The sequence below is a fragment of the Cyprinus carpio genome, chromosome A7 (genome assembly GCF_018340385.1).
Source record: "Cyprinus carpio isolate SPL01 chromosome A7, ASM1834038v1, whole genome shotgun sequence".
Classification (NCBI taxonomy): domain Eukaryota; kingdom Metazoa; phylum Chordata; class Actinopteri; order Cypriniformes; family Cyprinidae; genus Cyprinus; species Cyprinus carpio.
The window spans coordinates 39,441,281-39,466,766 of record NC_056578.1 but is presented as its reverse complement, the minus strand read 5'-3'; the positions used below and the strand labels follow the sequence as shown (position 1 = coordinate 39,466,766).

At 32.8% G+C, this 25,486-nt stretch overlaps 1 protein-coding gene and 1 pseudogene across 1 annotated transcript in view; one reads left to right on the top strand and one right to left on the bottom strand.

Moving 5' to 3' along the window:
- Positions 1–17,625, bottom strand: part of LOC109064837 (FRAS1-related extracellular matrix protein 1-like) — a 37,342-nt gene extending 19,717 nt beyond the window's left edge. The window contains exons 1-9 of the mRNA XM_042761129.1: positions 17,411–17,625; positions 7,638–8,092; positions 5,422–5,516; positions 4,958–5,271; positions 3,744–3,940; positions 3,338–3,661; positions 2,465–2,573; positions 1,831–1,962; positions 1,373–1,717 (exon numbers count right to left, since the gene is read on the bottom strand). Of these exons, the coding sequence (XP_042617063.1) occupies positions 1,373–1,717; positions 1,831–1,962; positions 2,465–2,573; positions 3,338–3,661; positions 3,744–3,940; positions 4,958–5,271; positions 5,422–5,516; positions 7,638–7,973 (1,852 nt within the window). The 5' untranslated portion in view covers positions 7,974–8,092; positions 17,411–17,625. The remainder of the gene's footprint in view (positions 1–1,372; positions 1,718–1,830; positions 1,963–2,464; positions 2,574–3,337; positions 3,662–3,743; positions 3,941–4,957; positions 5,272–5,421; positions 5,517–7,637; positions 8,093–17,410) is intronic.
- On the top strand, positions 17,505–24,351 carry LOC109101983 (annotated as a pseudogene).
- Positions 24,352–25,486: the final 1,135 nt, after the last annotated feature.

Here is a 25,486-nt window from a genome sequence, read left to right as displayed (position 1 = left end):
TTCTGAGTGGCTTCTAAAGCAGCTGCTTTACTGTTTTGAGTGGTAACTAAGGTGTTATTAGGTGGTTGCTGGGGAGTTCTGGGGAGTTTCTAGGGTGTTGCTACAATATGCTAGGATGTTATGAGTGGCTACAAGGGCATTATTAGGTGATTGTTAGTGAGTTCTGGGTGGTTTCTAGAAAGATGCAACAGTGGGTGGTTGCTAGGGTGTTATAGGTGTTTACTGGGGAGTTGCTAGTTGGTTATTAGGGATTTCTGGGTGGTTTTTAGGATGTTGAAACAGTAGGTGGTTTCTAGGGTGCTATGAATGGTAGGACATTACTAGGCAGTTGATAGTGTGTTCTGGGTGATTACTAGGGAGTTACTAGTTGGTATCTAGGGTGTTCTGAGCGGTTTCTAAGGGACTGCCAGGTGTTTGGTGATTTGTGGGTGTTATGGGTTATTACTATGGTTTTAATAGGTGGTTGCTAGTGTGTTATGAGTGGTTACTAAGGGGTCACTAGGCGGTTGCTAATGAGTTCTGAGTGGTTACTAGGGTGTTGCTACAATAGGCGGTTGCTAGGATGTTACAAGTGGCTTCTAAGGCATTGCTAGCTAGTTGCTAGGATGTTCCGGGAGGTTTCTAGGATGCTGCAATTTTGGGCGGTTACTAGGGTGTTATGAGTGGTTACTAGGGTGTTACTTGGCAGTTACTAGGGTGTTTGAGTGGTTACTAGGGTGTTATGAGTGGTAACTAGGGTGTTACTTGGCAGTTACTAGGGTGTTTGGGTGGTTACTAGGGTGTTATGAGTGGTTACTAGGGTGTTACTTGGCAGTTACTAGGGTGTTTGAGTGGTTAATAGGGTGTTACTTCGCAGTAGGGTGTTTGGGTGGTTACTAGGGTGTTATGAGTGGTAACTAGGGTGTTACTTGGCAGTTACTAGGGTGTTTGAGTGGTTACTAGGGTGTTATGAGTGGTTACTAGGGTGTTATGAGTGGTAACTAGGGTGTTACTTGGCAGTTACTAGGGTGTTTGAGTGGTTACTAGGGTGTTACTTGGCAGTTACTAGGGTGTTTGAGTGGATAATAGGGTGTTACTTCGCAGTAGGGTGTTTGGGTGGTTACTAGTGAGCTACTAGTGGGTTGAAAGGGAGTTCTGAGTGGCTTCTAAAGTACCTGCTTTACTGTTTTGAGTGGTAACTAAGGTGTTATTAGGTGGTTGCTAGGAAGTTCTGGGTGGTTTCTAGGGAGTTGCTAGAGAGATCTACCTAATTAATAAACATATATATAAAAAAAAATAATCAAATATATTCTCACATTTAAATCTAATACTGTTTATTTGGGAAAGTGCATCTTAAGTGTGTTACAGCTTTCCCTTCAACCTTTTTCCTCACCTGTGATTCCAGGACCAGGCATCTTCATGATCTCTCCTGCCTGTGGAGGTCTGGTGATGTTGAACATGATGTAGTCATCACTGGAGTCCATATCACAGGCTTGCAAGATAGATCCTCTCAAAAGAGCCGTCTGACCTTCAGACAGCTCCAGCACCATATTGGTAATGAGGAAGGGCGGACTGTCATCTTTGGGCAGGATGTTAATGGGAAACTTGTGTCTGGTTTGATGTAAGCCATCAGTAATGCGAAAGACTATATAATCTTTAGTAGTGTCGCTGTCATCGTGGTGGTAGCGTATCACGCCGTCCTTAATATCTTTCACAGTGAACATGAAACCTTTTCCACCTAACATACAGATAAACATACAGTGCTAGTGAGAATGTTTAGTTCAAAATTCAAAGATATGACTGAATCTGATGTAACATTAATAACTCAAGAAAAATCATCTGCATGTGTACCTCTAACCGTTAGTCTCCCGTGCTGCAGGCCGTCCACAGTGATGATCTTCACAGCCTTCAGGTTGTCATTGTCAACAATCTGAAACTGATCCCATGTGATTGGACGAGACTGACCTTCCAACAAACTGAGACCTATTAATATCACAGAAATAATAAATAAATTAAATAAATTAAATAAATATTTAATTTAATTTAATTTAATTTAATTTAATTTAATTTAATTTAATTTAATTTAATTTAATTTAATTTAATTAAGGAGAAAATTGTCTGCCATTTATATGAATGAAATATAGTTTCATATTAAATGCAATTAGCTGAACTTTAGAGTATTTTCCAACCTACTGGAGTGCATCTTTATATGCACTTTCAGAATTCTGTTGTAACTGAAATATGGTTAAAGTGTACTGCTAAACGTACAGTTTGTTAGTCAACACATACAATTAATAACACTACTGCACGTTCATTGACTGATTCTGGATTGCCTCTGTCTGGACCTGTTAGCTCTGATAATTGTAAATAATTGTACATAATATTTGGGCGAGGTAGGGAGACCAGAGCCATTTTTTGTTGGAAACTTTATTGAATAATAACAATAACAAGTATATTGTGTATGAAAAGGATGCACAATACAGACCCATGTTCCATGATACTCGTGGCGCATTGGTATCAGCCGTCCTGATTGACACGTGTACAATCACAGGCTGGCTTTTCTCAAAGTAGAAATCATGCACCTCAAACTCCACCTAGCAGAAATGAACAATACATGACTACTGCATTATGGAGTTTAAACAAATAAATAACATCTGTTTAATGTTTGCTAGTACAGCTCCCTTGTGAAAAGAAGTATGATAAACTGTATTGAATATATACTTATGCACTTCAAATCTATAAGTATATTTTTGGAAATCTGTACTTATAATATAATAATGAAATAAAAGGCCATTTAAGTGTACTTCAGATGAGAACACTTTCATGACTATGTTTAGACCTTTAAAAAGTGCACTTAATAATAATGCACAATTAAAAGTTTGCATGTGTATGCATGTGTGTATATATATATATATATATATATATATATATATATATATATATATATATATATATGTACATATATGTACTAAATTAAAACTGAATCATTACAAGTGTATAATTATAAATATACTTAAATACATGACATACACGTTTCAAAAGAAATGACATGAAAGTATATTTTAGTTTACCGTATATTCGGCAGTACATTTTAACCATATTTCAAAGACAATAGAAATAATTATGAAAATACATATGAAGATTCTATAAAGTCCTGCTTAAGTGGGTCAAAAAAGCACCTTCTAACTATATTTAATATACATTTAAAATATAATAAATTTTAATTTAATTGTAAACAACATGCAGTTAAGCATCTGAAAACATTACATTCAGTTCACACATAATAATTCTAAAATAAATAATATTACTAAAATAATAAAAAAAAATTAAAAAAAAATGCTAAAGTGTGCTTCAGTACCTCGTAGTTCCTGCGCTGTGTGTGGCTGGAGTTTGGAGGCTGGTAGCTGATCAGCATGTCGTTGAGATCCGTCCAGGTGAAGGAGGTGATGGGTTTGGTGTGGTCAGACAGGTGAGTGATGAAGCCCTCACTAGGGGCTTTAGTGATGTTGAACACCAGCCGCTGTTTGGGCGTCTCATCATCCTCTGCGTCCAGCGTTGCCGTGGAGAGAGGAGTCAGGATGAACTGATCCACCTCTAAGATGAACATGGACATAAAAGCAGGCTTGGGCGGCTGATTGGGCATTGCGTCCCTAATGGTTACCGGGATCCAGGCCTGCTCCGACTGAATGGGAGACGGACAAAACTCAAAATCATAGGTGTGAAAACTCAGTAATAAGAACATGCCTTAATTTGATAATGAGCACCTGGATGATGCTCCTGCTGCGGGTGTCTGTGAGGTCCAGTCTAATGGCGATGTAGTCTATGTCTGGAGATGGAGGGTCAGTGTGCTGGTAACGGATGCCCATCATGAGGAAATCATTGCATGATACTTTGGTGATCTTCAGCAGTTTAAGACCCTTTAGACAGTCATCACTCTTACAATGTGCTCTGGCTTTATTATCTGCAGGGGGACAGAGAAAATGATGCCTTGATATTAAATTACAAAGTAGGTTGTGAAATACAGTAAATGAAATTTTTCTCCAGATATTATAATGCTCAAATTAAAACAAAGTATATTTTGAAGTATTTTCATATATTCAGAAACATAAAATGCAATGAATGAATGAATTAGTTAAAAAAAATGTGATACTACTATCAGCTGTTGCAAAATTGTAACAAGCAAAATTCTATTATTTTCCCTCCAATTCAAAAAATACACTTTATTGCAGCATAAATCTCAGTTTTCATTTAGCCTATACATAATTTTATTTAAAAAAGTTGGAAATTATATAAAACCAGTGTTGTTATTGTTGGCTAAAACAACTGAACTATTACAACTGTTTTTGTTTACTGAAATAAAGTTAATAAAATAGAAATATAAAATAGAAATGTAAAACTTTTCAAATAAAAATAAAAAATAAAAAAAAAAAAAAAAAAATAAAATAAAATGTAAAAATAAAATATTAGATGAAAACCCTAACAACTTTAAAATAAAATAAATTTATACATTTTAAAATAAATAAAATAAATGTATAATTTAAAATACATTTTAAAATAAATAAAATTGAAACAAAAATAAGAAATGCTGCCTTGGTAAATAATTGAAATAAAATAAATGTAGGTTAAGTACTAAAAATTCTAAAAACTAAAACTGAAATAAAAACAAAATTAAAATTAAATAAAAATGTTTTAAAAAGAATAAAAATGACAAACTCATATAATCCAATTACTTAAACTAAAATAAAAAATAAAGGCTAGTTCAAAATATTAATAAATTCTATAAAAGTATAGAAATAACACTAAAATAACATTAAAATTGAACCCATTGGAATATTTGATCAGCCTTTAGCTTTCATTTCACTATATTTGACCTGATGGAATAACTTCTAGAGTACCTTTGTTTATATGTCGATAACCTGGATGTTTTTGTGAAGTAGAGAAACTGGTAAATTAGGTTAATTGTTTGTAATGATTTTACCCAGCTGTCTTCGAAGAGCAGCAAAGCTCTCTGGTTCATCTCCTCTCGGCCCTTCTGGTTTCTCCGGCTCTCCGGTGACTAGCTGACCGTGAACAGGTAGATGCGTCTCCAGAGTGGTCACCTGAACTGTGCACTCAATATTGTGTCTGTGTTCATAGTGGAAGGACACAACGTTGCCGTCCAGAACATTAGAGAGGCCATAAAACTCTGGCACCTCGAGATTCTGTGACCCGAACTTAATCACATTACAGTCCGGCTCCATGATTTCAACACGGAGAGAGAACAGCTCACTGTACGTCTCTGTCTCTGTAAATCTAAACGACAAAATCGACATGAAATGTACATATTCATAAAGACAGCAAAACAAAAACAAATAAAGTCAAACCAAACTATAATATTTCTATTCTATTTGACTTCCTGTTCTGTAATCATTTCAAAGTTTTACAACAACATGCAAAACATACCTGTACAGACGAAGTTTAACAGTATCTTCTTTTAAAATCGGACATCCATTATGAGTGTATTTCACTTCATCAGCCAAAAAGTGACAGTCAAAAACCTGACAAATGTGAAATAGTCACAAATGTCAAATGTGAAATTCTGACAACTTGCATTAACAAACCTGAATTACACACACACACACACACACACACACACACACACACACACATATATATATATATACATTCATACATATAAAATCAGTGTTGTCGTTGCTAACTAAAACTATAAAAAATGTTTTCATTAATTGAAATAAAAACGTAAATAAAATTAAATAAAAGTACTAAAATTACTACAACTGAAATAAAAAAATAATTAAAGCTAAATAGAAATATTAAGGATATAATGCAAATGACAAAAACTAAAAATATAACAGATACACTCTCTCTTTTATATATTTTTTTTTTTGGATTTGAAAATATTCTAAATGAAATGAAATTATTATATATATACTGTGTGTGTGTGTGTGTGTGTGTGTGTGTGTGTGTGTGTGTGTATGTGTGTGTGTGTGTGTGTTGTGTGTGTGTGTGTGTGTGTGTGTGTGTGTATATACACACACACACACTATTTTATTTAATATATAAGTTATATAACTTAGGCACCAAGGTTTTACTGAAAATGAACAGCATTGATATTTAATAAAAATCATTTAAATAATTGAATTTGCCTTAAATAACACAGATATATAATATATACTAGAGTATTTATCATAGCTTAATATCATAGCTATTTCTGCCTAATGTGCCTCATGCAACATATTATGTTGCGAAAACTAAACTGCGTGACATACTTCTTTCACTTATGAGAACCCTATCTTTGTCAGATGATAGGTCTTAATATGATGGCCGTTCTTTTCAGTTCTCAATCTCAACATTGATATCAGAGTTTCAAAAAAGTGAAAATCATGTCGTCAATTTTGAAATCTATGCATTTTCATTCTTATGCTACATTGTTAGCAATTGTTTTTATTAAAGGATTTCTCAGCCGTAAGGTGGGTTGTACTGAGACGATGAGAGTCAAGGCTTGTACTGTAGATGCTGTCTCTCTTATTCTCTTATTATTTTATGATAACAAATGAAGCAGTACAGCTATGTAGTAGTGTCCCTGGAAAACCAGTGTCAAAATGTAAAGCTTTAGCAGCTCTCAGTTTCCACTGCCGTCTAAAGAAGGTCACAATTAGCACCCCTGGAAACAGCTGTGTTACCAGTTATGCATCCAATGACCTCAGTCTCATCACACCAGAAGACATGAGCCAGATCCGTCAGAGGTGGTCATTTACACAGCACTTTAATTACACGGGGGTCAAACTATGATGATATCAAAACATATTATTACCCTTTGTGAACAAAAATTCTTGTCACAAAGCTATTCTTCAGAAAAAGTCAAATCTACCCTTGTGAAAATGAAGCACACTTCTGTAAAAAGATTACTGATTACAGAAATAGAAAACTTTAAAAGAATATACTTAACTGTGAATTGAATGTAATGTTTTTAGACACTTACTGTAAGTGCATGTCAATTGCAATTATTGCAAATTTAAATTAAATGCAATTAATTATATTAAGTGCTATGTTGATCTGCTTAAGTACTTAAGTACATCTTTATATGTAATTTCATAAATACTTCTCTTGCCTTGGTTAAAGTGTACCGTCGAATGAACTGACAAGCATTTATGTTTCTATTGAAACTTGTATGTCTTGTTTTTAAATATATTTGTAATGACGAAGTTGCAATTTAGTACATTTCAAATATATTAACTTCACATGTAATACTGAATGACACACTACAGTTAAAATTATAATTTAAGTATTTTAATTGTGCTTTAGTATGTTAGTCAACACATCGACATACAGTAAGTCTTCTAAAAAGCACAACAAAAGATGATCAAAACACAGTGATCTAAAATGTACTTTCAAGTAAAATTCTTAATTTGACATTATTAAAAAGCGCACTTTTTTGAAGTTTTAAGTGGCCTTTTATTTTGTTAATATTATATTATCTGCAAGTAATTTTTTTTAAATATACTTTTTCAATACACTGTAAAAAATTTACTGTAAAAAAATACAATGAAGCATTCTAGTTCTTCAAATGTCAAATTTGAAAACTCTACTGGCATGTTCATCAGTGAATGACTGGTGGATAACACAAAGAGAGATCCTGAAGATGTCAGAGGCGTTACCTGAGGGGCCAGTGTGCCGACCCGCTGTGTAATGGGCTCATTCAGCACAACTTCCAGCTTGCAGGCGTCCTTGGCTCTGGGTATGTGAAACTGCAGATCCTCCTCCTGCAGGAAGACCGACTGGCCTCGCTTCACCTTTAGACCAAGATTGGTTTTTACCAGAGAGCCCTGAATCTGCTGGAAAAGACCCAGCAATAGGAAAGACAAATATGTCCTGTCTTTAGCAGTCATTGTGTTGAGTTTGAGTGGATCAGGACCTCTGCAGTGAGGGAATGAACGAATCTGCTGGAGGAATCTCTGTTGTTTGGTCTCGCTCTGTCCAGTGAATGTTTTCATACAAAGTCATCTCCACTTCTTCTTGATCCTAATGTGAGACGATCAGAAGCATTGCTCGTGAGTATCAGGTCAGGGGTCAGGATCTTGTTCTTTCTCCATTCACATATAAGATATGATATCTGAAAAGAAAACAAAATGTCATTGCCTAAACACAAAGGTCCTATATGTCACTGCATTAAGGAAATTAAGCCAATAGGCATATATCAAGCCTATTGATATAATGAGGCTAGTGATATTAATAGTTATTAATATTAATAAGATATATACTGTATATTATTTTTGTTAACTTAGAATAATAATTAATATTTTAAATAAACTTTTAAATTAGTGTAATATTATATTTTAAAATATTATATATATATATATAATTTAATATATTAATATTATTACTAAAGTTAATATTAAATACCAATTAATTCAATTTATTAAATTCCAAATCTTAATATAAAAAATAGAAAGTTAAAATATACAAAAAAATACGAATTAAGAATATTAAATATTAAAAAATGTTAATATGAAAAAAAAACATTGTAATAATAATAATAATAATAATAATAATAATAATAATAGGGGGCACTGGTCCAAAACCATTAATGAGAACCCATTAATTTACTCATTAATGCAATGTAAAATATACTGTTATATACTGATATTTAAATTGCACGTAAAAGTGTGTATGTGTGTGTGTGTGTATATATAATACATATATATATATATACATATATATGAAGAAATGATATGCAGCTTTCCCATTAATTCATAATAAATAACTTTCAAAAGAAGGAATTTGAAAATCAAATTGTCCTCAGTTTGAGGCTAAAACATCTCTATCATCTCTGTATGACATGTTTGTTGAGTGATGGGGGAAAAAACTCCTTCCAAGCCCAGTTCCACTGAGGTGAGACGTTAACTTAAAAGATGACCTTTGACCCTAAACAGTCTCTAGGACCTGGAATGATCAGTTTGGAGATCAGTCAGCACTGAACTCTTCCTCCTGCAGTTTAATGAGCCATTAAAACACAGAAACCTTACAGCTTCATGCAGTAATATTACTAAAAATGATCAACTCAAATCCTAAAAACATTCTTCCAGACTACAAACTTACTTTATTTTATTAATCAAATTTGTTTTAATAAACAAAATTAACTTATGTCTTATATTTGTCACTCTAATTCCACAAATCACCTCGAAGCAAAACAATGAAATATCCAGCAGACTTGTGCAGTACATTTCTGTGAATCTGAGCTTACTGTGTCACATTTTTCTAGCATCCAAACATCTGGAATTCGTCTGTCTTTGTTTACTCACTAACATGTTTTCTTCTAAAGGCCTCTCCTCTTTTCTTCCTGCTGTATTTCTCTATTGGAAACCCCAATTTTCTAAGATTGTTCCACAGCCTCGGGCTAAACAAAGTCAAAGCCAGGCCACAGTCTTTCATAGCTTAAAAAGCTAGATGTAATCAGTCTGTTTTTTTTTGTTTTTGTTTTTTGGCTGGTTGTTTTTTTTTTTTGGAATGGCGAAAAATTTCATAGAGGTACAAACAGGGACGACTCAATATAAAGAGTCAGAGAAAAAGAAAAAACACAGGCAGCTCTTAAAAATGACTCATTAAAATATGTGTTCTTGTTCAACAAATGATGCTGCAAAGGGTTACAAAACCTTTCTTAGAGCATTTAGCAAACCATAAACCCACAGAAGATTTTTTCCACCTCTGTAGAGAAGCATAAAGTTCAGGACAACCATGAGCACAATGACGCCTGATCGCCCTCCTCGTGAGAAAGAGGTGCATGTAATTGTTTTGAATGTACTTCAAATGTTAAAAGATGTTTGATGTTTGAAATAAAAGAGAGACACACTTTCATGACTTACATATTTCTTAACACTTAAAGTGCACTTTGCAATAATGTCAAATTAAAAGTTTTACTTTAAAGTACATTTAGAATCATTGTTTTAAAAAAACATGTAAAAAAATGTAAAGCACATGTAAAGTACTTGATTATAACATTACCTGTAGTGTTTAAAATTATTACATTTAAAGTTAATATATTTTAAATGAACTAAATTGCAACTTCATCATTATGAATGTGTAATTACACTGTAAAGAGTGATAACCTGCAATTGTTCCCTTAAACAGCTTATTTCCTGATTAACCCATAACCTGATTAACCCATACATATCAAAATAAAATAGGTATAAATTACTGTATTTAATTTTATTATATGCTTAATATTTTTCACTTGAATAAAACCAGTTCAATTACAGTAGATGTTACCGTTTTCAGGTTAGCACTTTTTCAGCGGTCGAATATATTTATGACCTACAAGTTGAAATAGAAATTATATTAAAAGTATATTTTAGTTTACCATAAATTAATGGCAGTGCAGTCATCAGTACACTTTAACCATATTTCAAAGACAATAAAATCATGACATTAAATATAAAGATGTGAGTCCTACTTAAGTGGGACAAAAAATCACTTTAAAGTTCAGCTAATTTTCATTTAATTTACAATGTGTTCATTACTTTTAATAAGCTAGCACTTGTTGTAGTTTAGAAAGAGAAAAAGAATAACAGGATTAGGCCCTTCATATTTAGATTAACACTATTCCAGCGCTCCAGAAATCTTCCAGAATACAATGTCATGTATCAAAATGTTTTCAAATTGCATTATTAAATGTGAAAATAAAGGGGTTAACTTGATTACTAATCGCCTTTCCATCATGTGATGTCAGGTGATGTAAAACATCTTTTCATCTTGTCCATGTGTGGCACTCTGAAACACTGATACCTGGAAACAGATGTGGTAAAATAACTCCCTATCCAGTTCCCAAACCCTTGTTTAACTCTCTTCCAGTCCAGACACCTTTAGTTTGGCGTTACATCATGCTTTTCATTGAGGACACATGGTTTTACTGTCCTCAAGCATGACACATGTATTCAGTACCTCACAATCAGGTCGATCAGAACAGGCCTAAAACACAGCAGTCTAATAATGACTTCGGCTGAAAGTGGCTAAAGGATATCGGTCTAAGCTAAGAATCTTTATTACCACAAATCTCAAATCTCAATCTTCTTACGTATCAAAAAAAAAAGATCTTAATGTAGTACCTTTTCAAACCCCCACACTGCAAAAAGTGATTACTCAGTATTTTTATCTGGTTTTCCAGTACAAATACCTAAACATTGTTGAATACATCTATTTGAGAAGCAAAATGATGTTAGATATTAAGTCTTGTTTTTGTTTTGTTTTTCTGACAAAATTATTAAAATGAAATGAGTTTAAAACAAAATGGCTAAAACAAGAACAAATATCCGCCAATGGGTTTGAAAAAATAAAATCCATTTTCCATTTGAATATGTTTTAAGCATAAAACATAATAGACTTGATAGCTTGTGTCATTTTGCTTCTTAAGCATATGTACAATTTATTCGCTTCTTAAGTTAACTGTTAAGTAAATCTTGATTCAAGAATGTTTAGACATTTGTAGTGGAAAAAAAATACTGAGTAAGAAAATGACTTTATTTGTACACTGGAACATTAATAGTTTTGAATTTGTGCAATAAATATTTAACCAATAGACTTAACCACCTTACTTTTAACATAAGAGCAGACTGTGTGACCCTTCTGGTGTCAGACGCTTCCAGTTATTTTAGCGGTTCATTATGCTGCTTGATATTGCAAACTGCTATTTAATCTATAATCATAATCATATACACACAGGTTCATAGCGCAACATATACTGCACTTTTTTACTGTTATTCTTCGTTATTTACCCATAGCGACTAATAAAGTCTCACACATTCACAGAAAATAGCTTTCTTAGACACTGAATAATATAAGGTGGATAGTACACAATCTCTCTTTAAATGCAATATCTGTGCATTTTTGCTTCGCTAATGAAAACAATCGTAAACAAAGTCAAAGTAGAATCAACTGTTGCATCTCTGAATGACACACAGTAGTGCGGATCGTTACAGTATTTTAAATGAACCGGTTGAGTGAATGATTCAATGACTTATACATTTAATTCCTGAATGAATCGGCATTTTGAACTAATCATTTGAACGAATGATTCAATGAGTCGCTCGTAAAGACAGTCACTTGACAGTCCTAGTTCTGTTGGACTGTTATCAGTGCTCTTAGAAAAGCACATTTGTACATTTACTTTAGCTACTTCCCTGTCATAAGGATGTTCATAAACCCGTGATGTCAAGGAAAGAGGATTGTGTTTGTAAGCTAAGCTTTCACACTGCAGGCCCAGGAAGTCTATAAGAGGGAGGATTATGGGTTTTCTTCACAGGTTATTCTCCAAAAAAGGCATAAATTCCTTGTTGCACTTTGTAGTAATTTTAGCACTGGGATATTTCACATCACTGCAGCCCACCTCAACCACATGCCTCCCAAATCCAGTGAGTAAAAGCCAATGTGTTAAGCATCTTCTTACATTACAAACAGTACAATTCTAATATCATTTAACAGTTAAACGAAACTAATAAGAACAACCAACATTTAAAAACTACCATCATGTCTTCACAAATACTGTTCGATACTGTTCAAACGGTCCCTTGAGAAAAAGAAATACACTTTACCATACTTTTAATAAAATTAGACTTAAGTGTGAACTGAATGTAATGTTTTCTAACACTTATTTGTATATCCTTTACAACTATATGAAATTAGAGTATTAGAGTTTAAATGTATGTTAAATGCATCTAGCTAAACTTTATAGTGCTTTATAGACCCACTTAAGTAGGACTTTACATCTTTTAATGTCATTTCATAATTGCTTCTATAGTCTTTGAAATATGATTAAAGTACTGCTGAATCTACTGACAAGAATTATGGTAAACTAAATTATACTTTATTGTCATTACTACTGAAGCTTGCTTGGTATGTATTTAAATATATTTGTAATTACACATTTGTAATGATGAATTTGCAATTTAGTGTATTTAAAATATATTAACATTAAATGCAATATCAGTATAATACAATTAAAATTATAATGTAGTACTTCACATGAGCTGTAGTATGTTAGTCAACACATCTAAAACACAACCAAAGATTATTAAAACAATGATTCAAAATGTACTTTAAAGTAAAAAAAAAAAAAAAAAAAAAGTGTGCTTTTTAAAATTGTACTTAAGCGTGTTAAGAAACTTTAAGTACTCCTCTGATTTCATTTCATTATATTATCAGCAAGTACAGTTGTTTAAAAATATACTTTTTAGACTTGAAGTAAACTAAAAGTAGGCTACACATCCAGTGCAATGGGTTGTAAAACATACTACCTACTTTTCCAACAACAACAAAAAGTTTTTTCCTCTCTGATTAATGGCTTAAAATCCCCGGAGTGCCTTTAAGGCATTTCAGACTTTTTCTTTTGGTTTTTTTTTTGTTTGTTTTTTTTAGCAAACCACATCAGACTTCCAGTGCATTCCCAACTCTGCTTGTGTGATCTCACAGTTTAGAAACTGTCAACATTGTTCTCGGGGCATGATTCCACATGCTGTACAGTCTGTGATTATACACTTCACCCCTGTTTGGGATGTTCTCTGTAGGTTTGCAGCAAGTTCAACAGACAAGTGTTGAAGGGATCCTTCAAGGGTTCAGGTAAACACAAAATCGTAATGAAGCTTGACTAGGAAAGGTTACAGCAAAAATGCACTGAAGAGACGAAGACAGATGTGAGAACAAATGAACAGGAAGTTGAATGAAAAATATATGTTTTGAACTCATATCTTGCTCTCATGTAGGTAAGCACGTGAACAATCACACCAGAACAGCTGCTGGGTTAAAATGTGGAATATGAGACGTAAACATCTCACAAACACAGTTTGACCAGCCCACAAACTGAATTTATTGTAATTATAATATATAATATATTTCCATGATAATCTACAACAGAACACCAGCCATTCTGAAATTAAATGTCCTTTAAAAAAAAAATCATAGCTATTAATGTTTAAACTTAATGTTGTTGCACAAAACTTTCTTATGAATTTTTTTAAATAATAATTTGAGAGATTTCAATGATTTAAGATTTCTTAGTCTCGTAAAATCATATATTTCATTTAAAAAAAGAAAGCCATTATTGACCATTCTTCTTTCATGTTTCATGTCTATTATGTAATTTAGCAAAAAACTGGGGTAAAAAAACAGTGACGTTTAAAACCACAAAAGTCACAGGCCATTAAACACAACAATCCTACCAGTCTCAAGCAATCAGACTCAATTTAAGCCATTTGATTGAAGAAAGAGGATGTTTTGAGAGCATTTCACACAGGTTTATTTGTAGTAATTGGATACTATTGTAGTAGCATTGTTTGTTCGTTATGGTTATGGGCTGGAGGGATGGGAAGATGAGTTTAGCTGAGATTCTTGTCTAGATGTTTTGGTGTAGATATCGGGGTGATTAAGAGGCTCCGGGCAGGAAAGCCCAAGGCAGGCCGGGTGGGTGGCCCCGGACCCCTCTGCACTATGTCTAAGCTTCCCTCTGGTTCCATTCAAACATGTGGGGGCAGTTTTCCTGTCATCAAAACGAGCCAAGACCAAGTGTGAGAAAAAATATGAGTAATTTCAAAATGTGCCACTCAAAATGTGTTATATTTAAATAGCCATATATTGGTAACTGTCTGTCTTTTAACTGCAAAAAAAAAAAAAAAAGTTATTAACCAATTTAATTAAATACAGTTAAATAAAGACTACATTGCATTACTTCCGAAACACTGCAGCCAAAAACTGTAATATGTATATATATATATATATATATACTCAAGTAGATGCAGATATAAATAAATGTTACATCATTTATAATATATAATTAAATCATAAATTATATATGTTTGCGACATTTGTGCTATATTATGGCATGAACATTTTCTTATGCTATTTTTTTTAAAAAAAAGTGCAAATTGGGTAAGAAAAATAAACTATTATTTATTAACTAGTATCTATGAATTAAACTATTATATCTACTATTAACTAATAATTAAACTATTAAACTATTTGTACATTTATGCTATATTATGGCATAAACATTTATATGGCACAATATTAAACATTATTATTTATGCTAAAAGTGTAAATAGGGTAAGAACAAAATAAACGATTAAGAACGAATTATTAATTTAGAGAATAAATCTTGAACTGAATTAGATACATATACAGTATATATATATATATATATATATATATATATATATATATATATATATATTATAATATATATATATGTAATATATATATTAGTATCATATATATATATATATATATATATATATATATTATATATATATATATATATATATATATATATATAATAGACTATATATATAAACAGAATATATTATACATATATATACTTATTATATTTTACTTTACCTGTTAGTGATATCTTAATTATATAATGTATGTTTAAATAAATCTGTTATGAAACAAGTTATGACAGCCACTGTGTAAATGAATTTTAACAACAAATTGAAACTTTATCGTTTAGAATTAAAACTAAAAACTGCATTATGTGCAACTTTTTATTTATTTATTTATTTATTTATTTATTTATTTTTATTTTTTGCATACATTTTTTAAACTAGAGTGTTGATTATTATATTTAAAAATAAATATTAATTAAATTTGAGTTTGGGCTCTGCTGTTATCTGTAACCTTATAGTAATGTAAAAGAGCTCCCTATAGTTTAGACTAGAGCTTAAGTTGAGATAGATTTTTATCCCTAAGAACATTTTAATTATATTTGAATTTATTTAAAAAAGAGCAATTTGTTCAGTAAACCACTGTTTAATAAAAAAAAAAAAAAAAAAAAAAAAAAAAAGCACTTTTATGATATTCCCCCTGCTGCACCAAAACTGTACCCAACCATAAATAAAATACATATATTCTAAATATACTTGAGCTCCTGGCCCTTTAATCACGGATGCTGATGCCCGATGAAGTGCCCTTTCAGTCAGATCTAGGTGCCCCTAGACCGCGATTTCAACTGAGGGGGTACACGGTGTGTAACTGTTCTTACAAGGTGAGGCCAAGCAAACTATCATTTTCTTCAACTGCTCTTATTAGAGCAAAATTGTGCGTTCCTCTCTGAAGAAGTGGCCTTTCTGTACATCTGGGACTTACTGGAGCCAGCAGAAATCGGCTGCCTTTCCTCACAGCGCTGTGCACTGCTTCTCATCTCGCTAATGACAGGGTAACGAGCAGACAACTATTTCCAAAGCAAAGATGAGCAGAGGCAAAGGGGGAGGCTTCGCTCTCTAAACAGCTTTGGCCCCCTGTTTGGCAGCATACCAACCGTTCTCAGTGTTTGCAAGTGCTGAAGCCTCCCAGATGAAAAAAAGCGAGTATGGTTAACAGTCAGGATGATTGTTATTCTAAGCTTATAAAATGCTCTAGATTCATTCATATGGTGCATGGACAGAGATCTGTTTAATGCTTTACACTTGACTTTCACCTGGATACATCAATAACTTTATTCTGAGAGCGATTCCTCTTACAGTATGACCAAGTGAAGATTCATTCAGTCAAAATTTGTATCCTTAGCCAAACTATGCTATTTTTGGACAATACAGTATAAGCGAGTCTCATTCATGAATAGGAAATCAATAGAAAATTATAAAAAACTTTCTAATGGCCTCATTTGGAGAACAAATGAGTTGGCAAAGCTAAAGTTTAGAAATAGTTTCACAGATTTCACAAAGAGAACATTCGTTGAGGTAGAAGTTTCAAAATAATATCTACCCTCTTAAAAACAAAGTTATTGGCATTTTATGGTTCCATGAAGAACAATGGAACTTTTTCATTCCATAAAAGGTTCTAAAAACTTCTTTAGATTATTCACACTAAGAAAAAAAAATGTTCTTTTAAGAATCACTCTTAAAATTCCAATGGATGGTTTTTGCAGTGATGCCATAGAAGAACCATTTTTGGTTCCCAAATAACCAAAATGTTTTTTTCTTAGCATGATGACTATGTTAATAATCTGAAGAACCCCTTTCCACTATAAAGAACTTTTTCTTAATCTGTAATAAGGATCTATGGATGTTAAATGCTCTTCATGGAATCATCAATGCTAATAAAGAACAAAATGGTTCTTTTAAGAACTGTTGACTGAAAGATCCTTTTGTGGAACCCAAAATGGTTCTTCTATGACATCACTGTGAAAACCCCTCTTTGACACCTTTATTTTTAAGTGTAAGTAAATTTGATTTTCATAAAGTATCATATACAAAATAGCTGTGACTAATAAACACATTTAACTGGTCATCTTCAGTTATTTAATTTGAACGATAATACTGTTGTTCTTGGCTAAACTTCTGAAATGAATTAAATTAATAAAAACAAAAGCTCTGGCACGTGACATCATTACACACTCAAAAACAAACACACAGGATACACATATAGAGTTAATCAGACAAGTTCTTACCTGAAATCACAGCACTTGTCTCTCCACAACTGTTCGTCTTCTCTTTTTCACTCCAGTGCTTTCCACAGCAACTGTCTAATTGACAAGAGTCCCGATGGCAATCCACACCCCTGCGAAGAGATGGGAGAAGTGTAGGGTGTTCTGTGGAAACTCAGAGGAGGGAGGTGGGATTGTCCTGCTCCGGAGGAGGAGTGAGTCTGGGTGCAGAGAGAGCAATCAGAAAAGAAAGGCAAACACAAACAGACAGAGATCAAAGAAAAGCAATCTACGCTCAGACAGAGAGCACCACACCATTAGATAATGACAGATTGAGATCTTCCATCAAAGGGTGTCTAGATGAGTAAAAAACAGCATGTTTGTTCAAAGATCTGTCAAATCATTTTCTAAGTGTCTCTTAATGGGTAGCTGGAAAATAATATGGGGTAAACTTTTTTTTTCTTCACAACAGGGCAAAGAAAAGCTATATATTAGGTGCTGTGACACCATTTTTCTAGCGTTTAAATTTTTTATTTGTCATATACTGTACATAAAAGTAGTGAAATGTTATCTACCCACATGGTTGTGCATTTAATAGTCATGTAGTGGGATAAATGCACTTAAAAATACAAATTAATTATCAAACTTATATAAACTCATACAAATGCATGTATAAAAAGTATGCAATAATTAGAAAATGCTGTTTATGTCTCCAATCCTGATAAAAAGTAGTTGGAAATAATGAGCTAAACTTTTTTTCTTCAAAAATACTAAAATAATAAAACTATATTTTATGTGTTGTGACACCATTTTTCAAGTGTCTACCTACACTATATATTTAAAATAATAGCATATTTTACATAATATAAGAAAGAAAAAATATATATAAATTATTAATGCACAAAGAATAAAATATAAAGTGCAAACTATTTGTTTTCTGTATGTAATATTTTCTGTTTTAAGCATCTTTTAACTTTTTGCTGTTCACTGCATAGTCATGCAGGGTGATAAATACATTTAAATTACTTAAGTTAGATAATTACACAAATTAATTATCAAACTTAAGTCATAAAAATCAAGTATGTAATAATTAGAAAATGTTGTTTAAAGCAGTTTTATATGTAGATTTATTTCTCACAAATCCTCATAGTAGTAGATGGCAAATATTGATTGATGTGTATATATATATATATATATATAAATATATATATAAAAAAAAAAAAAAAAAAAAAAAAAAAAAAAAATAAATATATATATATATATATATATATATATATATATATATATATATATATACAGTACAGGTCAAAAGTTTGGAAACATTACTATTTTAAATGTTTTTGAAAGAAGTCTCTTCTGCTCATCAAGCCTGCATTTATTTGATCAAAAATACAGGAAAAACAGTAATATTGTGAAATATTATTATAACTTAAAATAATAGTTTTCTATTTGAATATACTTTAAAAAAATAATTTATTCCTGTGATGCAAAGCTGAATTTTCAGCATCATTACTCCAGCCTTCAGTGTCACATGTAACATCCAGTCTATCACATGATCATTTAGAAATCATTCTAATATTCTGATTTATTATGAGTGTTGGAAACAGTTCTGCTGTCTAATATATTTGATGAATAAAAGGTTAAAAAGAACTGCATTTATTCAAAATATTTAAAAAAAATTCTAATAATATATATTCTAATAATATATTTTCTTTACTATCACTTTTTATCAATTTAACACATCCTTGCTGAATAGAAGTATTAATTTTATTTAAAAAAAGAAAGAAAACAAAAATTACTGACCCCAAAATTACTGACCAGTAGTGTATATAGTTATTACAAAATATTTATATTTTAAAAACATAGCTTCTTTTTTTTTCCTTTTTATTCATCAAAGTATCCTAAAAAAGTATCACACGTTCTGAAAAAATATTAAGCAGCAGAACTGTTTCCAACTTTGATAATGAATCATCATATTAGAATGATTTCTAAAGGATCATGTGATAATGATCCTAAAAATTCAGCTTTGCATCACAGAAATAAATGATAATTTAAAGTATAATAAATTTAAAGACAATTATTTTAAATTGTAATAATATATCACAATATTACTGTTTTTTCTGTATTTTTGATCAAATAAATGCAGGCTTGATGAGCAGAAGAAGCTTCTTTCAAAAACATTAAAAATAGTAATGTTTCCAAACTTTTGACCTGTACTGTGTACATATATATATATATATGTATATGTATATATATATATATATAATATATAGAGATATATATATATATATTATATATAATATATATATATATATATATATATATTATATATATATATATATTTTTTTTTTTTTTTTTTTTTTTTTTTTGCATACTTAACTGAATATGTTGTTGACCCACATGATTCTGCATTAAATTAAAAAACGATTTCATTCTTTTTAAGCACTGCATAGTCTGAAGCGTGAAAAATGCATTTGAACAAAATACAAAAACTTTCATAACTTCCATGAAGTTATTAAAATGCACATATACATTTTTAGATATGATTTTATGTTTCACAAATCCTGGTAATTTTAGACCACACTGCATTTAGTTAATTATTAACATCAAGGTATAGCAAGATTAATTTTAATTCTAATAGAACAATGTCCAAATTTCATTCTGTCACATGCACAATAACCATCAGTGGCTTCTGCCCTGTAACCTTTGACCTTACAATCACCGTTAATCTCTCATCAAAGTGCAGTCTGAGAGAAATATTCTCCCTCCTGTGTAAACAGAGTAGCTTGCAGCAGTTACTGTAGCTCTCAATAGCATAATAGCTCTGAAGACAAAATAGACATAATAGCGATAAGTTGTTTAACCGCACCTCTTAACAGACTTAACATACACAGAGTCCATTATCTACACTTTTCTTATCCTGAGGCTTTGGAAATTGTTTCAAGAAGTACAGTTAAGAGGGTTCAGGTTCCCTTATATACTGATAAGTAGGAGACAATCTGCTTTGTGTCAACAACTACAGTCTGTGAGGATTATGGAGGCAAAGGGTCAGAATTAAATGTAATCATTTAAAAGTAATTCTCAAGTTTTCAAAGTTTCCCAACATCATAAATCTGTGGTTATTGCCATAGTGAGTGTGAAATGACAAGAAAAAGTCAACAAACGCTTTTTCTGCTCTTTCTCAGTTTCCATTCACTCAAGTTACCATGACTGCACAGTTTTGAACACATAAGAACTAAACTAATCCCTCCTAAACCTCATCTCATAAAACACATTCACTGAAGTTTGTGGGAAAAGTCAACCATTTCATGTGGTTGACTTCAGTAGCATGTTTCCGAAGTCGATTTTTTTTTATTCTATTCATGTAAACATACAGTAGCGTATAAATGAGCAGCATTCAAGATAGTTACTTCAGTGGTTTATCTTCACTTCAGAACTTATTATGAAGCTTATTAACAACTAATCAGGATAATTCTTTTTTATATATTTTCTAAATTTATTTTTAATTTGTTTGATTTATTTGCATGTTTTCAAACATTTAAAAAAAACACTGAACATTCAAGAAAGCATGTTTTACCAATATATGAGACCACATACAGAATTTATCACACACACACACACACACACACACACACACACAGAGATAGATAGATAGATAGATAGATAGATAGATAGATAGATAGATAGATAGATAGATAGATAGATAGATAGATAGATAGATAGATAGATAGATAGATAGATAGATAGATAGATAGATGGATTATCATTCATATGTTTTTGAAAATACTGTGAAATATAGTGACATCTATTGTTTAAATGCACCAACTAAGCTGCAAGATGAATCTCAAAGTTAAAACCAAGAGCTTGCATTTGATACTTTGTTTGTGTCAAGAATGTGTGCAGTTAATGAGTGCACTATATCCGCTTACACTGAGAAAGAGCTACAGGTTGAAAAGGGCCCTTGATTCAAGTTCGTGAAAGGTACTCGAGCCTCAAACCAAAACAAACCTGTTCACTTTGTGGCAGGAAAACTGAGAGCACAATGCCTGTCAAATGGAGTGTGACATTCCAGGGTTTTCTGTGGGAGAGCGGTAATTGCTTTTTTCAGTGTTTGGCCGTTGGTTGCACGGGCTGTGAATCCTGCCCACCCGCTAATGAGTGAACGAGGTGCTGCTGTGCCCACTGCTTCCTGACCGAGCTGTGCAGGAGAATCAGGGCTCGGCTTTCTTCAGTGAGTCTGTCCGTTCTTTCATTTTTGCAGAATGTGTATTTTTCAGCATCATTTTAATGTTTCCTAATTGGTCTTTTAGGACTAGGAGGGACTCATGGTTTGCTGTTAATGGAAGATCACGGGGAGGAACTGGAGGATAGAGACCTGAGCAAAGCTATTTTGGAGATGTTGCAGATAAATAAACTGTCAGCGCCTCAGCAGGCAAAGCCACGGCCCTACATGAAGCTCGCTTACCAGTCACTGTACGCACAGGCGAGAGATCTGCGTGGTGCTGATGGGACTCCGGAGCATCGAAGGTAAAGTTACTTACATTTTAATCTGAATAAACTGAATCAAATATTAAAATCTATATATGTTCTCATCTAAAAACTATTTATTATTACTTTTGCCTTAAAAAAGAAAAAAAAAGAATAATGTAGCTATACTATACACTGGGGTCAAAAAGCATCACCACTGAAAATGCATTTGGGTTATTTTTAATTTAAAGTAAACTTTCCTTCTAAATTGTGTTATTGTCATAATTTCAGTGAAAAGTTTAATTTTAAAAGGTCTTACTATTCAGTTTCTGACAGTGTTATTTTAGTATTATTGAGATATTATTGTTTTTATTAATATTTAGAAATAGTTTGTTAAAAGTTAATGTATCAAATTAAACTAAATGAAAATAAAAAATGTTGCTGAAATAAAAATTTTCTCTTTTATATTTACTTTTATTTCATTTCAAGTATATTTTTTTCCGAGTTTTAATTTTGGTTTTTTTCAATGGATGCAAAAACATCTGACAGTCTGTGCAATGGCACACATTTGATTATTTGGTTAAAAAGTAAAATATTACTTCATTATACTGAAATTTAAATTATCTGTATGTATTCAAATTATCTGTATTCTATTCATTTATAAGTAGACTTATAATATATTGTATATCCAAGTTTAAATAAACAAAAAATAAAATAAAAGTAAATTAATTAATTTCCAGATTTTCAATGTAGCTTTGGGTCCCACTGTACATTCATTGAAATGCATGTTCTAAATAGACCTGGATGCATAAAAAGGTTTGACAACCTACAAAGTTATATACAATCCAATAAATACTATATATATATATATATATATATATATATATATATATATATATATATATATATATATATATATATATATATATATATATATCCAACCCAAAGACTCTTAAAATATGTTTTTTTTTTTTAAATACGACTCAAAGTACGGCACTCCGGGTTGGATCTGGTTCAACACGTCCCAGCTGAGTCCCTTCATGAGGGTTGCAGAGCTGGTCCTGCTGAGGAAGACTCTTTATCACAAGCCGCTAAGTGTGATGGTCACAGTACACAGTCTTTCACCGGGACCAGATAACCTGAGCATCAGCTGCCCTCTTGCAGAGCACTTATTGAGTCTGGACAAGCTGCCTCCATCAGGATATGATGTCTTCGATGTGACAGCTGCAATAACCCAGCCACCGCACCACTCAGATGTCTTGGGCTTCCAGCTGCGCTTTGGGGATGAGAGTGGCAGCTTGGTTCTCCATGAAGCCCTGACGCAGAGCCTCTACTGCTTGAACGGCAGCTCTCTCAGCCAGCCGCTCTTAGTGGTCTACAGGAGCACATCGATGGAGCACCAGCAGAGGGCATCAGGAGCGAGTTCAGACTCAGAGCACAGACACAGACCCAGACCCAGATCACAAATGCAAACCATGTGCATTTGTGATCTGAGAAACGACAAACAACAAGCGCTACTCTACACTGCTCAAAACTCAAGTTTGAATCATCAGTGGCAGATTCTTTAAATATAAAACATGAACTTACAGGCTGTGAGTCAGAAGCACCAGACTGTCCTTGCAAAGTTGGTACTGCCCCACTTTATAGAAACAGCCTTTGAGCACAGACTCATTGTAGGCTACTCAGGTTCAGGAAACAGTCCTCCATAAAATGTGTCACACCGTGTCACACAACTCCGGGCTTGAGTGAGGAACAGCCGGAGGGTTAGAGAACGGCGTGGCCGGCGGATTCCATGAAGGAGTGGCTTGCGGCAACCACATGTGATGACCCCGGGCTGGACTCCGCTTCGTCCACGGTGAAAGCCGATCCAGCGATCCACAGCGCAAAGTTTCCTCAGCAACCAGCACGGATCAGCTCTAGGCATGATGAAGTGGATATCGTCCTCTTTTGGAAGGCCAAACAAAGTAGTTTCGCTTTTACAACGAAACACACAGTGTCTCTACAACATGGCAGCTGCGGCAACAGAGAGAATAAAAATAACGCCTTCTTTTTTTGCGTGAACATCTGGGCGGTGTTATGCAAATCTTCCCACATACTGACGTAAAGATGTGGGGGCGTGTTTAAACGAGCCATTTTGGGGGGCGTGGACAAGTCTTAACTTTTATAAAGAATATCTCTTTGGATTTGAGACTTTAGTCTTTGCAACTCTACAGATCTTCTTTATGCACAAAGAGCTTGTAACACTCCAAAGAGAAAGGAAAATTTAAATAGCATCATATGACCCCTTTAAAACTTAAAAGAAGTAGCTGTGGGAATACACTCACCTAAATAGTCCGTGGGAAAGTCCGATTCTTTCTACTGAATCAGATTATTCTAAACGGTCTTCATAGACTGGGAAGTCCAATTATTTCTGGTGAATCACATGATTTAAACAGTCCTCAAATGTAGACTTGAAATTTCCGATTCTTTCCAGTCAGTTCTTCATAAATGGGGCTTAACTTAATAAGTCTGATTCATTCTAATGTGTCATGCTCTCGGTTCATTTAAAAACGATTCATCTAAAGTCCCTTTAGGCCTATTATTTTGTCCATTCAGTTTGTTCAGTGTAAGGGTGTGTTTATTGTATTTAATATAAATTTACCAGTTGAAAGTTTAAAGTCATTGGTTTGACAATAGTTTAACTACTTCACATAACATTTACCCCTCTTAAAAAGTAACCCATTAATGTTCAACTGTTCAAATACACAAAAAACAACAGACATCAAAAACACCACGGAGAAAATGTTTTACAAAGGTACATTCAGTATTCATTACAGCTTTTTATACTTATGAATGATAATTGGGAGTCTTAGTTTTGAATACGCAGTTGTGACAGATGTTGACCTATATTTGTATATATTTTCTAGATCAAAGGTAAAAAAAAGAGGTAAATGCAAAAATCAGGAGGTATTCATTTCTCTTCACAAAACATTCAGTTCAGCGATATTCTTAGGATGATCTTAAAAGCATGCTAAAATGTCTTTATATATTTACAGTAGATATGAAATGTACTGTACTTTTGGCCACAGGATGTCATAACAGAGCAAGGCTACTTTCAATGTTCATCTACAGTATGTTGAAAATTTTCAGGAGCTACACGATATGACTGAGTTATGTAATTATTAACAAGAAATAAAAGTTGAGTATATGAATGCGAGGATGTGAATTTTGAATTTGATACCATGGTGTTCATCTTGGACAAAAAACTTTTCAATGCCTTTCTCGGAAACCGCTGATGCCTTGGGAATATGAAACCAAAACATTCTATTCTGGAATTTCCCTGTAAAGTGGCCTTTCTATATTCTATTCTATATTCCATAGGAATTCTTTTATGGTTATATAGGCTCACATATTATATGATTCAATAGGTACAATTTGTGTTTACAGTATTATGAGAAACATAATCCTTTGTCTTCTTCTCTCCCGCGATTATTAAACTTTTGAAAAGCAGTTTACGAAAAGCGATCGTTCTAACCATTCCCTATTTTTTTACAGAATAAACCGTGCAACAAAAATGAGCGACAGTTTAGCGAAAACTACTTGTGCGCGTGCCTGTGAGGGGAGGCGTGTCCTAGGAGGCGCAGCATCTGATTG